General features: G+C 40.7%; 1 protein-coding gene across 1 annotated transcript in view; it reads right to left on the reverse strand.

Moving 5' to 3' along the window:
- The window catches only part of LOC139755855 (gem-associated protein 5-like), a 116,242-nt gene that overhangs the window by 84,703 nt on the left and 14,922 nt on the right, over positions 1-16,617 (reverse strand). Inside the window, exons 4-6 of the mRNA XM_071674483.1 lie at positions 15,067-15,292; positions 5,572-5,742; positions 1,194-1,363 (exon numbers count right to left, since the gene is read on the reverse strand). Of these exons, the coding sequence (XP_071530584.1) occupies positions 1,194-1,363; positions 5,572-5,742; positions 15,067-15,292 (567 nt within the window). The remainder of the gene's footprint in view (positions 1-1,193; positions 1,364-5,571; positions 5,743-15,066; positions 15,293-16,617) is intronic.

Genomic DNA, 16,617 nt, shown 5'->3' on the forward strand with positions numbered 1-16,617 from the left:
ATAAATGAGTTTCCAAACCATGGGCCTTAAAACCATTGGTATAATCTGGAAATATACAAAAACAGCCAATTTTGCCCAGTGCATGGTATCATCTATCTAATTATGTCTATATCTTTAATGCCTTGCTCTCCAAAGACACTGGCTGTCTTCCCCTCATTTCAATTACTTCTGCCTTATTTCTATATATTTCTTTACAAACACACCATCAAGTAATCCCTCCACATGACTCCACAAGGACTCTACCTAAATTTACTTGATACTGCACTAATACAATAAGCTGAGAAACCTGGACATGACACGAACATTTTAGATTTAGTTCTAGCTAAAAATGGGGATCTCATTAACAATGATGAAGTTGCAGGAAAGTTTGGTAAAATGGATCACTGTCAAATTACTTTATGTGTTAAGTTTCTACACTGCTTGCAATAATGGTAAACATGAGTCAAAAGTTACCAGATTCCACCTGCGTAAGATTACAATGCAAGTGAAAGGTTAGTTGACCAGAGATGGACACTTAAGTATTTATGAAAAATTATAGCTTTTCCCTTTATTTTTTCTGGCAAATAGTGTTTTTTCTCTGAAGTCAATCATTCTATATAATACAAAAAACTAGACAGAAAACTAGGACTTACATAAGTAAATAAAAAATGCAGTATGAAATAACTTTCTAGGAAAGATCTCTGCACCATTCAAATATATCTCAACAGTAAATTGTATTCACAAAATCAAACATTTAGTCAAACTAATTTAGAATATTACAAATGTATTAAAGAAATGAAGGAGAAAAAAAATGTGGAACAGAAAAACTCAAAATGCGCATACGTTTGGCATTGCTAACGGGAATTTCCCCTCACGCACAAGCAAACTTTAAAACATCTACAAGAAAGTCAGGGATCCACCATAGATTTTTTTTACTCAGGGATGAGCATGTACTCTACCAACTTCCAAAGTCAAAATATGAAGTAATTTGCCCTTTGATTCACAAAAATCTCTCTACACACATAAGGGTATCTTTATATCTATGGAAGGTCACTGTGAATGGGTAGAAGGTCAAAGTAGAATTAAACATATATAGGCATGGAAATTTGTATTCAAATTTATGTATCATGCTGTAAATGCAAAGGAATAACCAGTAACGAAAAGATTCAAGAGTTATGGCACAAAGCCCAAAGGAAATAACTTTTAACACTTACCGAAATTTGTTTCCTATGGCCCGATGCTAAATGAGGAACAGTGACTTTGGAGATATATCTTCTAGCAGACAAATCCCACAATAAGATGTTGCGGCCATAATCAGACGATACAAAAAATGGACCATCACTCGCTTTTGAAGTCTTGCTCCGCCAGTTGTCTCTTTCTGAACCTACGCAAATTTAAGAATAAAAAATTACTTTTTATAAGCTCTGGCAACAGGTTAAGGATGATAACTCCCAAGTGCTCCTCACATCCAGAATCCTTAAGCTTATTTCCTGCTACATAAAAATTATACTGAGGTCTTCTTTCACTATGATCCACCCTCATTACATCTGTTCGGATTGAATTTCCATAACCATGCATCAGACCAAGTCTGTAGTCTGCTTACACTTCCTCATATGCTGATGCAATCCACCTCACTTGTCACTTCCCCTCATGACTTTCACATCACCTGGAAACATACTCAGGTAGGTATCCATCTTCGGGCAAGTCATTACATAGATCAGTAAGAGTAAAGGTCCCAGAACAGATCCCTAAGGAACTCTGCTGGTCACCTCGAACTTGCATCCTCTCTTCTCTTCCTTTAAGATAATTTTTCACCCATCTTATTCCTGCCAGGTGATCAAGTCTTTTGGCAGACCAGTTATAAACTATCCACTCAACCTTCCCCTTTGTCTGAGCTCACTCTCTTAGGAATCTTAGAGGTTTGTTACACATGAATTCCTTTCCATAAGAACACACTGTTTCTCAATGCAGACATTTCTCTTCTGTTGAAACTCCTCCATTTGTTATCCAATCATTTTTTCTAAAATCTTAGACTACACTCATCAGTGGGACTGATCTGAAGTTCAGTGCCTCTTCCCTGTCTCCTTTTTTAGAGACAGGAACGACATTCAACCTTTTCTATTACTTTGGCACTCTGCCTTTCTCTAGCAATCTTTTGGACTGCACTTAAAGAGGCTTATCAGCATACATCTTCAGCATATGTGGTGAAATTTTATCAGAACCATGAGCCTTGTATGGGTCAAGACCTATAAGTATTCTGTTAAAGTCTTTCCTAGATATCTCATTGTTTCCTAAAACGTGTTCCCCATTCCATATCAGTTGTGCTGAAAATATGGCGTCTTCCACTGTGAAAACATTTCTGACTTTGTTATTCAGTTTCTCACATATCCTTACATCATCCTCAACACTTCTTCTTTCTGAATCCCTTAGTATGATTAGATGCTCTTTAACTGACATGTGACTCCTGATGAATTTAAGAAAATTTTGAATTTCCTTCTCCCTTGTCCATAATATTCTTTTCAAATTTTCCATGTTCCTCCTTTCTTTTCCTCCTATACTTGATACTTGCTCCTTATAACTTGCATATGCTGGTTGGCTGGAGAGCCACCTATATCTTTGCCACTGCACATCTCAAAGCTCCTTTGCTTTTTGACATGTTCTAATAAGCCATTCTTTCCTTTTTCTCACCATTTTTTCTACATTTGAGGTTCGATGTATCCATGTTCCTACTCCATTACTGTACATTTCACAAAACATTTCATCACAAGGCCCTGGTTCTGGATTACTGAATTCCATTTCCTAAACAATATCATAAGATTAAACTGTTGAAGTCTGCACAGTTTCCAAGATTATATTTCCTCTAGGTTTTATCTCACCTCTGCTCCTTTAACATCATCACTTACCAAATGGTTAAAAGTGGAGCAAAATATGACCACTTTTGCCAACTGGTGTATAATACAAAATATTCTCAATACCCATGCTATTATGTGTGAAAATATGACCTATCAATGATGGTGTACCAGTTCCTCTCATCCTAGTGTGCTACCAATATGTTGGGAGAGGAAGCTTTCTTGTGTTCACTCTAACATGTGTCTCCATGACTTCCTCTTCATGATTAACCAAATCCCCAAAGCCTATCTGTATAACTGTATTCCTTAGTCTGATTAGCTGCTCTTTAACTGACATGTGACTCCTGATGAACTTAGGAAAAGTTATGGATTTCCTTCTCCCTTTTCCACAATATTCTTTTCAAATTTTCTTTGTTCCTCCTTTCTTAAGTAGAGCAAAAATGGGTATGTTTGAATGAATAGTAAATCCAATAATGCTATATGGTAGCGAGGCTTGGGCTATAGATAAGGCTGAAGAGTGGATGTGTTGGAAATGAAAAATTTGAGGACAATATGTGGTATGAAGTGATTTGATCGAGTAAGTAATGAAAGGGTATGAGAAATGTGTGGAAATGAAAAGTGTGTGATTGAAAGAGCAGAAGAGGGTGTGTTGAAATGGTTTGGACATATGGAGAGAATGAGTGAGGAACATTTGACAAAGAGGGGTAAATGTGTCAGAGGTGGAGGGAACAAGAAGTGGGAGACCAAATTGGAAGTGGAAGGATGGAGTGAAAAAGATCTTGAGCAATCAGGACCTGAACATACAGGAGGTGAGAGACATGCAAGAAATAGAGTGAACTGGAATGATGTTGTATACTTGGGTTGATGTGCCATCAATGGACTGAACCAGGGCGTGTGAAATGTCTGGGGTAAACCATGGAAAGGTCTGTGGTGCCTGGACGTGGATAGGGAGCTGTGGTTTCGGTACATTACACATGACAGCTAGAGGCTAAGTGTAAAGGAATGTGGCCTTTTTTTTTGTCTGCTTTCCTGGCACTACCTTACTGAAACGGGGTAGCAAAGCTGTTTCCTTGTGTATATGTATGGTCACATGGATAGAATGAGTGAGGAAAGATTGACAAAGAGGATATATGTGCCAGAGGTGGAGGAAACAAGGAGAAAAGGGAGACCAAATTGGAGGTGGAAGGATGGAGTGAAAAAGATTTTGAGCAATCGGGGCCTAAACATGCAGGAGGGTGAAAGGTGTGCAAGGAGTACAGTGAATTGGAATAATGTGTTATACTGGGGTCGAAATGCTGTCAATGGATTGAAGCAGGGCATGTGAAGCATCTGGCGTAAACCATGGAAAGTTTTGTGGGGCCTTACTCATTCTCTCCATGTGACCAAACCATTTCAATACACCCTCTTCTGCTCTGTCAACCACACTCTTTTTATTACCACACATCTCTCTTACCCTTTCATTACTCACTCAATCAAACCACCTCACACTACATATTGTCCTCAAACTTCTCATTTCCAACACATCCACTTTTCCTCCGCATAACCCTATCTATAGCCCATGCCTTGCAACAATATAACATTGTTGGAACCATTATTCCTTCAAACATACCCAATTTTGCTTTCCGAGATACTATTCTCGCCTTCCACACATTTTTCAGCACTCCCAGAACATTTGCCCCCCTCCCCCACACTGTGACTCACTTCCACTTCTATGGTTCCATCCGCTGCCAAATCCACTCCTAGATATCTAAAACATTTCACTTCCTCCAGTTTTTCTCCATTCAAACTTACCTCCCAACTGACTTGTCCCTCAACCCTACTGAACCTAATAACCTTGCTCTTATTCACATTTACTCTCATATTTCTTCTTTCACACACTTTACCAAACTCAGTCACCAGCTTCTTCACCTGAATCAGCCACCAGCGGTGTATCGTTAACAAACAACTGACTCACTTCCCATGCCCTCTCACCACAACAGACTGCATACTTGCCCCTCTTTCCAAAACTCTTGCATTCACCTCCCTAACAACCCCATCCATAAACAAATTAAACAACCAGGAGACATCACGCATCCCTGCCGCAAACTGACATTCACTGAGAACCAATCACTTTCCTCTCTTCCTACACGTACACATGCCTTACATCCTCAATAAAAACTTTTCACTGCTTCTAGCAACTTGCCTTCCACACCATATATTCTTAATACCTTCCACAGAGCATCTCTATCAACTCTATCATATGCCTTCTCCAAATCCAATTTTTTTCTAACTATTTCTCACATACATTCTTCAAAGCAAACACCTGATCCACACATCCTCTACCACTTCTGAAACCACACAGAGACAAAGTATAATAAATTAAATAATAAATAGTATAGAAAAACAAGGTAGTACACTTTGCCAGGTATATGCTTTCCCACAGCTAGTATATCTATTTGATCTGAAGGGAAAAAAAATAATGTCTGCAATCAGCTAACTAAACTTTTACCTCCACAAGCAAACTTCTATTCACCTGCTTCATTTTTCAGATCAGAATGTCATTAAATGAACAAAAAAATAAGGGAGCTTTGGACACAGATACCAGTTATTGGCTCAAACTTTACCATGAGGCATTGCTAACTCTACTCAGCATCAATGACTGGATTTTTTAATTGCTAAACCTGCTCATTCACTATTTCATCCCTAAATCAAAAAGCCCAAAATACATTAAAATTACCCTATTATGTCAAAGATTTTTCCTCACCTTTCACTGATTTTTCTTCAAGTTGATCAAAATGTTTATCATTGCCTTCCTTTAAGGCTTTTGTTTTATTGTCGATGGAGTTCGGTGATATTGGGTTGCCTTCAGAAATGTACCACCTCATACAGTACACCCCAAAGTCATGACCTTGCAAATGACTAAGAACTCCTCCATCTGAAAAAATAATGAATTTGGATGAATATGATCTTAAAACACATACACTCTGTACAAGCTTTTAATATGTGTGGTAACCATGCTTCAGATATATTTTTTGCCATTGGGTGGCCCATTTTGAAAGTAATGTGTTTATGCAAATCACACTCTTGAAATTCTTTTTCTATTACTTTTCTTTTGGTATCTCAATACTATCTAATATGCCTAAATGTATTCAGTTACCATTTACTTTAGAGGCGAAGGTGAAAGTGAAGATTTGTAGAGGCTTTCAGAAAAGAAGAGAGAATGTTGTGGAGAAGAGAGTGGTGAGAGTAAGTGAGCTTGGAAAGGAGACGTGTGTGAGGAAGTACCAAGAGAGATTGAGTGCAGAATGGCAAAAGGTGAGAGCAAATGACATAAGAGGAATGGGGGGTCAGAATGGGATGTATTTAGGGAAACAGTGATGGCTTGCGCAAAAGATGCATGTGGCATGAGAAAGGTGAGAGATGGGCAGATTAGAAAGGGTAGTAAATGGTGGAATGAAGAAGAAAGATTGTTAGTGAAAGAGAAGAGAGAGGCATTTGGACGATTTTTGCAAGGATGTAGTGCAAATGACTGGGAGACGTATAAAAGAAAGAGGCAAGAGGTCAAGAGAAAGGTGGATGAGGTGAAAAAGAGGGCAAATGAGTTGGGGTGAGAGTATCATTAAAAAAGATGTTTTGGAAGGAGGTAAATAAAGTGCGCAAGACAAGAGAACAAATGGGAACATCGGTGAAGGGGGCAAATGGGGAGGTAATCACAAGTAGTGATGAAGTGAATAGGAGATGGAGTGAATATTTTGAGGGTTTGCTGAATGTGTTTGATGACAGAGTGGCAGATATAGGGTGTTTTGGTTGGGATGTTGTGTGAAGTGAGAGGGTCAAAGGGAATGGTTTGGTGAACAAAGAAGAGGTAGTGAAAGCTTTGGGGAAAATGAAAGCTGGCAAGGCAGCAGGTTTGGATGGTATTGAAGTGGAATTCATCAAGAAAGGGGGTGACTGTGTTGATGATTGGTTGGTAAAGATATTCAATGTATGTATGGATCAAGGTGAAGTGCCTGAGGATTGGCAGAAGGCATACATAGTGCCATTGCATAAAAGGAGAGGGGATAAAGGTGAGTGTTCAAATTACAGATGCACAAGTTTGTTGAGTATTCCTGGGAAATTATATGGGAGGATATTGATTGAGAGGGTAAAGGCATGTACAAAGCATCAGACTGGGGAAGAGCAGCGTGGTTTCACAAGTGATAGAGGATGTGTGGCTCAGGTGTTTGCTTAGAAGAATGTATGTGAGAAATACTTAGAAAAACAGATGGATTTGTATGCAGCATTTATGGATCTGGAGAAGGCATATGATAGGGTGGACAGAGATGCTTTGTAGAAGGTTTAAAGAGTGTATGGTGTGGGAGGTAAGTTGCTAGAAGCAGTGAAAAGTTTTTACCAAGGATATAAGGCATGCATATGAGTAGGAAGAGAGGAGAGTCATTGGTTCCCAGTGAATGTCAGTTTGCAGCAGGGTTGCGTGATGTCACCATGGGTGTTTAATTTGTTTATAGATGGAGTGGTTAGGGAGGTAAATATGAGCGTTTTGGAGAGAAGGGCAAGTATGCAGTCTGTTGTGGGAGAGGGCTCGGGAAGTAAGTCAGCTGCTATTCGCTAATGATACAGTGCTGGTGGCTGAGTCTGGTGAGAAACTGAAGAAGTTGGTGATTGAGTTTGGTAAAGTGTGTGAAAGAAGAAAGCAGAGTAAATGTGAATAAGAGCAAGGTTATTAGGTTCAGTAGGGTTGAGGGGACAAGTTAATTGGGTACAGGTAAGTTTGAATGGAGAAAAATGGAGGAAATGAAGTGTTTTAAATATCTGGGAGTGGACTTAGCAGCAGATGGAACCATGGAAGTGGAAGTAAGTCATAGGGTGGGGGAGGAAGAAAAGGTTCTGGGAGCATTGAAAAATGCATGGAAGGCGAGAACATTATCTCAGAGAGCAAAACTGGGTATGTTTGAAGGAATAATGGTTCCAACAATGTTATATGGTTGCAAGGTATGGGCTATAAATAGGGTTGTGCAGAGGAGGGTGGATGTGTTGGAAATGAAATGTTTGAGGACAATATGTGGTGTGAGGTAGTTTGACTGAGTAAGTAATGAAAGGGTAAGAGAGATGTATGGTAATAAAGAGTGTGGCTGAGAGAGCAGAAGAGGGAGTGTTGAAATGGTTTGGACACATGAAGAGAATGAGTGAGGAAAGATTGAGAAAGAGGATATATGTGTCAAAGGTGGAGGGAAGAGGAAGCAGGAGACCAAATTGGAGGAGGAAGGATGGAGTGAAAAAGATTTTGAGCGATCGGGGCTTGAACATACAGGAGGGTGAAAGGGATGCAAGGAATTGAATGGATTGGAATGATGTGGTATACCAGGGTCGATGTGCTGTCAATGGATTGAACCGGGGCATGTGAAACGTCTGGGGTAAACCATGGAAAGGTCTGTGAGGCCTGGATGTGGGAAGGGAGCTGTGGTTTCGGTGTATTACACATGACAGCTAGAGACTGAGGGTGAACTAATGTGGCCTTTTTGTGTGTTCCTGGCACTGCCTCGCAGGAAGGGGATGCTATTTTCATGTACAGCGTGGTGGCAATGGGAGTGGATGGGGGCAGCAAGTGTGGATGTGTATACATGTGTGCGTGTGTGTGTATGTTTATGTATGCGTTGAGAATGGGGGCGGCAAGTGTGGATGTGTTTATATATGTGTGTGTGTGTATGTTTATGTACGCGCTGAGATGTGTATGTATGTATATGTGCGTGTGTGAGCGTTTATGTACATACATGTGTATGTGGGTGGGTTGGGCCATTCTTCATCTGTTTCCTTGCACTACTTCGTTGATGTGAGAGATGGCAGTAAAGTATAATGAAAAATTAAATATTACTTTAGATTTATGAAAATTCTGCAATAGAGTTCACAGCTGATGCTTTACTGCATTACAAAAGGTAATTTTTTTTTTTATTATACTTTGTCGCTGTCTCCCGCATTAGCGAGGTAGCGCAAGGAAACAGACGAAAGAAAGGCCCAACCCACCTACATACACATGTATATTTTTCTTTTTTCTTTTTTTTGCTTTGTCGCTGTCTCCCACGTTTGCGAGGTAGTGCAAGGAAACAGACAAAAGAAATGGCCCAACCCACCCCCATACACATGTATATACATACGTCCACACAAGCAAATATACATACCTACACAGCTTTCCATGGTTTACCCCCGACGCTTCACATGCCCTGATTCAATCCACTGACAGCACGTCAACCCCGGTATACCACATCGCTCCAATCACTCTATTCCTTGCCCTCCTTTCACCCTCCTGCATGTTCAGGCCCCGATCACACAAAATCTTTTTCACTCCATCTTTCCACCTCCAATTTGGTCTCCCACTTCTCCTCGTTCCCTCCACCTCCGACACATATATCCTCTTGGTCAATCTTTCCTCACTCATTCTCTCCATGTGACCAAACCATTTCAAAACACCCTCTTCTGCTCTCTCAACCACGCTCTTTTTATTTCCACACATCTCTCTTACCCTTACGTTACTTACTCGATCAAACCACCTCACACCACACATTGTCCTCAAACATCTCATTTACAGCACATCTATCCTCCTGCGCACAACTCTATCCATAGCCCACGCCTCGCAACCATACAACATTGTTGGAACCACTATTCCTTCAAACATACCCATTTTAGCTTTCCGAGATAATGTTCTCGACTTCCACACATTCTTCAAGGCTCCCAGAATTTTCGCCCCCTCCCCCACCCTATGATCCACTTCCGCTTCCATGGTTCCATCCGCTGCCAGATCCACTCCCAGATATCTAAAACACTTCACTTCCTCCAGTTTTTCTCCATTCAAACTTACCTCCCAATTGACTTGACACTCAACCCTACTGTACCTAATAACCTTGCTCTTATTCACATTTACTCTTAACTTTCTTCTTTCACACACTTTACCAAACTCAGTCACCAGCTTCTGCAGTTTCTCACATGAATCAGCCACCAGCGCTGTATCATCAGCGAACAACAACTGACTCACTTCCCAAGCTCTCTCCTCCCAACAGACTTCATACTTGCCCCTCTTTCCAAAACTCTTGCATTCACCTCCCTAACAACCCCATCCATAAGCAAATTAAACAATTTAAGATATAAGGAATTTGAGAATGTTACCTTTTCTTTTGAATGTAATATTGCAAATATCTTAACATCATTCTCAAAACTCCTAAAGTAAACACACCCATGCTCTATTTCCTCAGCTTCATTTCCTGAACTGCAGTCCACAGGAGCTCCATTGCCAAATGGTCTACATCCCATTTCTATGCCAAGGTCATCACAGCCCACTTTCACATGGTTTCTAGGAAAGGGTTTGTAATACTAGAGTTCCAGGTTGGAAATGAATATGTGAGCCTGCTGATAATTGATGACTGGCCAAGGGCAGAGCCCGGTGACAATTGATGACTGGCCAAAGGCAAGACCGAACAAGTAAACATGTCATCACATCTCGGTGATTCACAAAGGCTTAGTGAAGGCTGGTGCTTCCTCGCTGTAAATCATGTGGGTTAGAAGGTACAAAGCAATATATATACTCCTAGCAAATATATTTCATGCTCATGGGACACTTCCTCAAAGAGAAAAACGAATTAATTCTCAAAATATACTCTCTGCATTCAGAGGTGGCAGCCTTACATTTGTTACCAACCACTAAACACCCTCAAAAATGAGAAGCTTATGGAAGCATTCAAAACATTCATTAGGATATACTGCAAATTAGTTATTATTATTTTTTTTTTGCCGCTGTCTCCCGCGTTTGCGAGGTAGCGCAAGGAAACAGACGAAAGAAATGGCCCAACCAACCCCCATACACAATGTATATACATACACGTCCACACACGCAAATATACATACCTATACATCTCAATGTACACATATATATACACACACAGACATATACATATATACCCATGCACACAATTCACACTGTCTGCCTTTATTCATTCCCATAGCCACCTCGCCACACATGGAATACCATCCCCCTCCCCCCTCATGTGTGCGAGGTAGCACTAGGAAAAGACAACAAAGGCCCCATTCGTTCACACTCAGTCTCTAGCTGTCATGCAATAATGCCCGAAACCACAGCTCACTTTCCACATCCAGGCCCCACACAACTTTCCATGGTTTACCCCAGACGCTTCACATGCCCTGATTCAATCCACTGACAGCACGTCAACCCCGGTATACCACACTGATCCAATTCACTCTATTCCTTGCCCGCCTTTTACCCTCCTGCATGTTCAGGCCCCGATCACACAAAATCTTTTTCACTCCATCTTTCCACCTCCAATTAGGTTTCCCACTTCTCCTCGTTCCCTCCACCTCCGACACATATATCCTCTTGGTCAATCTTTCCTCACTCATTCTCTCCATGTGACCAAACCATTTCAAAACACCCTCTTCTGCTCTCTCAACCATGCTCTTTTTATTTCCACACATCTCTCTTACCCTTACATTACTTACTCGATCAAACCACCTCACACCACACACTGTCCTCAAACATCTCATTTCCAGCACATCCATCCTCCTGCACACAACTCTATCCATAGCCCACACCTCGCAACCATACAACATTGTTGGAACCACTATTCCTTCAAACATACCCATTTTTGCTTTCCGAGATAATGTTCTCCACTTCCAAACATTCTTCAAGGCTCCCAGGATTTTCGCCCCCTCCCCCACTCTATGATTCACTTCCGCTTCCATGGTTCCATCCGCTGCCAGATCCACTCCCAGATATCTAAAACACTTCACTTCCTCCAGTTTTTCTCCATTCAAACTCACCTCCCAATTGACTTGACCCTCAACCCTACTGTACCTAATAACCTTGCTCTTATTCACATTTACTCTTAACTTTCTTCTTTCACACAGTTTTCCAAACTCAGTCACCAGCTTCTGCAGTTTCTCACATGAATCAGCCACCAGCGCTGTATCATCAGCAAACAACAACTGACTCACTTCCCAAGCTCTCTCATCCACGGCAGACTTCATACTTGCCCCTCTTTCCAAAACTCTTGCATTCACCTCCCTAACAACCCCATCCATAAACAAATTAAACAACCATGGAGACATCACACACCCCTGCCGCAAACCTACATTCACTGAGAACCAATCACTTTCCTCTCTTCCTACACGTACACATGCCTTACATCCTCGATAAAAACTTTTCACTGCTTCTAACAACTTGCCTCCCACACCATATATTCTTAATACCTTCCACAGAGAATCTCTATCAACGCTATCATATGCCTTCTCCAGATCCATACATGCTACATACAGATCCATTTGCTTTTCTAAGTATTTCTCACATACATTCTTCAAAGCAAACACCTGATCCACACATCCTCTACCACTTCTGAAACCACACTGCTCTTCCCCAATCTGATGCTCTGTACATGCCATCACCCTCTCAATCAATACCCTCCCATATAATTTACCAGGAATACTCAACAAACTTATACCTCTGTAATTTGAGCACTCACTCTTATCCCCTTTGCCTTTGTACAATGGCACTATGCACGCATTCCGCCAATCCTCAGTCACCTCACCATGAGTCATACATACATTAAATAACCTTACCAACCAGTCAACAATACAGTCACCCCCTTTTTTAATAAATTCCACTGCAATACCATCCAAACCTGCTGCCTTGCCGGCTTTCATCTTCCGCAAAGCTTTTACTGCCTCTTCTCTGTTTACCAAATCATTTTCCCTAACCCTCTCACTTTGCACATCACCTCGACCAAAACACCCTATATCTGCCACTCTATCATCAAACACATTCAACAAACCTTCAAAATACTCACTCCATCTCCTTCTCACATCACCACTACTTGTTACCACCTCCCCATTTGCGCCCTTCACTGAAGTTCCCATTTGCTCCCTTGTCTTATGCACTTTATTTACCTCCTTCCAGAACATCTTTTTATTCTCCCTAAAATTTAATGATACTCTCTCACCCCAACTCTCATTTGCCCTCTTTTTCACCTCTTGCACCTTACTATTACTATACTTTGTTGCTGTCTCCCGCATTAGCGAGGTAGTGCAAAGAAACAGACGAAAGAATGACCCAACCTACCCACATACACATGTATATACATACACGTCCATACACGAACATATACATACCTATACATCTCAACATATACATATATATACACACACAGACATATACACATGTACATAATTCATAGTCTGCCCTTATTCATTCCCATCGCCACCCTACCACACATGAAATAACAACCTCCACCCCACGCATGTGCACGAGGTAGTGCTAGGAAAAGACAACAAAGGCCACATTCATTCACACTCAGTCTCTAGCTGTCATGTATAATGCACCAAAACCACAGCTCCCTTTCCACATCCAGGCCCCACAGAACTTCCCATGGTTTATCCCAGATGCTTCACATGCCCTGCTTCAAACCAGTGACAGCACATCGACCCCAGTATACCACGTCGTTCCAATTCACTCTATTCCTTGCACGCCTTTCACCCTCCTGCATCTTCAGGCCCCAATCACTAGAAACCTTTTTCACTCCATCCTTCCACCTCCAATTTAGTCTCCCACTTCTCCTCGTTCCCTCCACCTCTGACACATATATCCTCTTTGTCAGTCTTTCCTCACTCATTCTCTACATGTGACCAAACCATTTCAAAACACCCACTTCTGCTCTCTCAACCACACTCTTTTAATTACCACACATCTCTCTTACCCTTTCATTACTTCCTCGGTCAGACCACCTCACACCACATATTGTCCTCAAACATCTCATTTCCAGCACACCCACCCTCCTCCGCACAACTTTATCTATAGCCCACATCTCGCAACCATATAACATTGTTGGAACTAATATTCCTTCAAACATACAGATTTTTGCTTTCCAATATAACTTTCTCGACTTCCACACATTCTTCAACACTACCAGAACTTTCAACCACTCCCCCACCCCATGAATCACTTCCACTTCCATGGTTCCATCCACTGCCAGATCCACTCCCAGATATCTAAAACACTTCACTTCCTCCAGTTTTTCTCCATTCAAACTTACCTCCCAGTTGATTTGTCCCCCAACCCTGATGTACCTAATAACCTTGCTCTTATTCACATTTACTCTCAGCTTTCTTCTTTCACAGACTTTACCAAACTCAGTCACCAGCTTCTGTGCTGTTTCTAACCCGAATCAGCCACCAGTGCTGTATCATCAGCAAACAACAACTGGCTCACTTCCAAAGCTCTCTCATCCACAACAGACTGCATACTTGCCCCTCTTTCCAAAACTCTTGCATTCACCTCCCTAACAACCCCATCCATAAACAAATTAAACAACCATGGAGACATCACACACCCCTGCCGCAAACCAACATTCACTGACAACCAATCACTTTCCCCTCTTCATACATGTACACATTCCTTTCATCCTTGATAAAAACTTTTCACTGCTTCTAACAACTTGCCTCCCACACCATATATTCTTAATACCCCCCACAGAGCATCTTTATCAACTCTTATCATATGCCTTCTCCAGATCCATAAATGCTACATACAAATCCATTTGCTTTTCTAAGTATTTCTCACATACATTCTTCAAAGCAAACACCTGATCCACATATCCTCTACCACTTCTGAAACCACACTGCTCTTCCCCAATCTGATGCTCTGTACATGCCTTCACCCTCTCAATCAATACCTTCCCATATAATTTCCCAGGAATACTCAACAAACTTATATCTCTGTAATTTGAGCACTCACTTTTATCCTCTTTAAAATTAGTATGATTAATAAATTTTTGGAACAGTTAAGAGATAGAAGTGAGAAAAATCAATGAAGACAGCCTAAGCAAATAAAAATTGGGGATGCATAAGAACACATTATAAAATATATCCAGATCAATACAAAAAGAAAAATTATACAAAAGCATTAGCTAAACATTAAACACATCCTTAACAACGTACACTTTAATACATATCTCCCATTCAAGGATTGGCTGTTACAATACCTTTCTTTGAACAGCTGATCTGTGGAATTCTCTTCCTCATCTTTCTCTTTTCATATAACCTTTCTTCAAATTTAAGAATTAGGTCTACAAACATCTGCAGAGCCCTTATTAATTTCTTCTTTCTATGTCTTTAACTTTTTTTCTTTAACCTGACTGCCATGATTGGGCAATGTTATTTGCCCGTGCCACGTTGGTCCCTTTCAAAAAAGAATCTGTACCATTACCTTTCAGAGAAATGAGCATGATATCCTTTTCAGCAGCAACAAGAGCCTGTGCAGGTGTAACTGGATTACTTTCCACTAAAGACAAGTCTGCAAACTGATGAAGAGTAAAGACACGTGTGATCTCATGCCTTGCTTGCCATACTACTACACGACCACTGCCACCAACGGTCACTATGACTTCTTCTCCTCCTACACGACTCCAACATATGCTGTTTACTGAAAGACCCTGAAATAAATACACATTCTTAAATTTTCATGAAAGCCCTGCTCAAAAAAGTGCCAAGCTACAAGTATCTATGACTAGATTTAGCCATGATGGCAAGGTTAGCATGAAGCTATCGCATGACTTGCTCATACAGGGGGCAGCAATCAAGTTTGGGGAAAAGAGATAAAATGTATATGTTATCGCTTTTTCTTTTCTTTCAAGCATTTTTACTTATTCTGTGGAGCAGGGTGGCATTGGGAATGGATGACAGTGAGCAAGATGACTGTGTGTGTATGTGTATGTATATATGTATATATATGTACATGTACAGGTATGTACATATATGTATATATATGAGTATATATATGGGGATAGGGGAGAAAGAATACTTCCCACGTATTCCCTGCGTGTCGTAGAAGGCGACTAAAAGGGGAGGGAGTGGGGGGCTGGAAATCCTCCCCTCTCAATTTTTTTTAATTTTCCAAAAGAAGGAACAGAGAAGGGGGCCAGGTCAGGACATTCCCTCAATGGCCCAGTCCTCTGTTCTTAACGCTACCTCACTAACGCGGGAAATGGCGAATAGTTTGAAAAAAAAAAAAAAATGAGTATATGAGTGGCCATGTCTTTCTTCATCGGTTTGCTGGCGCTACCTCGCTAAAGCGGGAAACAGCAATCAAGTATGAATAAAAAATTAAATATATATATATATATTATCTATCGTACTTAATAGCTCTTTCCTGTGTCAGCGAGGTAGCACTAGGAAACAGACGAAGAATGGCCCATCCACTCATATACACAGTGGAAAGGATCACAGTCATATACGCATATATAAATAAACACCCATACACACACATATACATATATATACACATCAACATATACACACACACATACATATATATACACACACAAATACATATACATATATACACATGCACATATTCATACTTGCTAAGAAACAGACAAAGAATGGCCCATCCACTCATATACACATTGGAAAGGATCACAGTCATATACACATATATAAATAAACACCCATACACACATATACATATATATACACATCAACATATACACACATACATACATATAAATACACACAAAAACATATACATATATACACATGCACATATTCATACTCACTTGCCTTCATCCATTCCTGGCGCTATCCTGCCCCACAGGAAACAGCATCGCTTCCCCCTGCTTCAGTGAGGTAGCACCAGGAAAACATACATATATACACATGCACATATTCATACTTGCTAAGAAACAGACAAAGAATGGCCCATCCATTCATATACACATTGGAAAGGATCACAGTCATATTTTTTTTTTTTTTTTTCTGT

The sequence above is a fragment of the Panulirus ornatus genome, chromosome 2 (assembly GCF_036320965.1).
Source record: "Panulirus ornatus isolate Po-2019 chromosome 2, ASM3632096v1, whole genome shotgun sequence".
Classification (NCBI taxonomy): domain Eukaryota; kingdom Metazoa; phylum Arthropoda; class Malacostraca; order Decapoda; family Palinuridae; genus Panulirus; species Panulirus ornatus.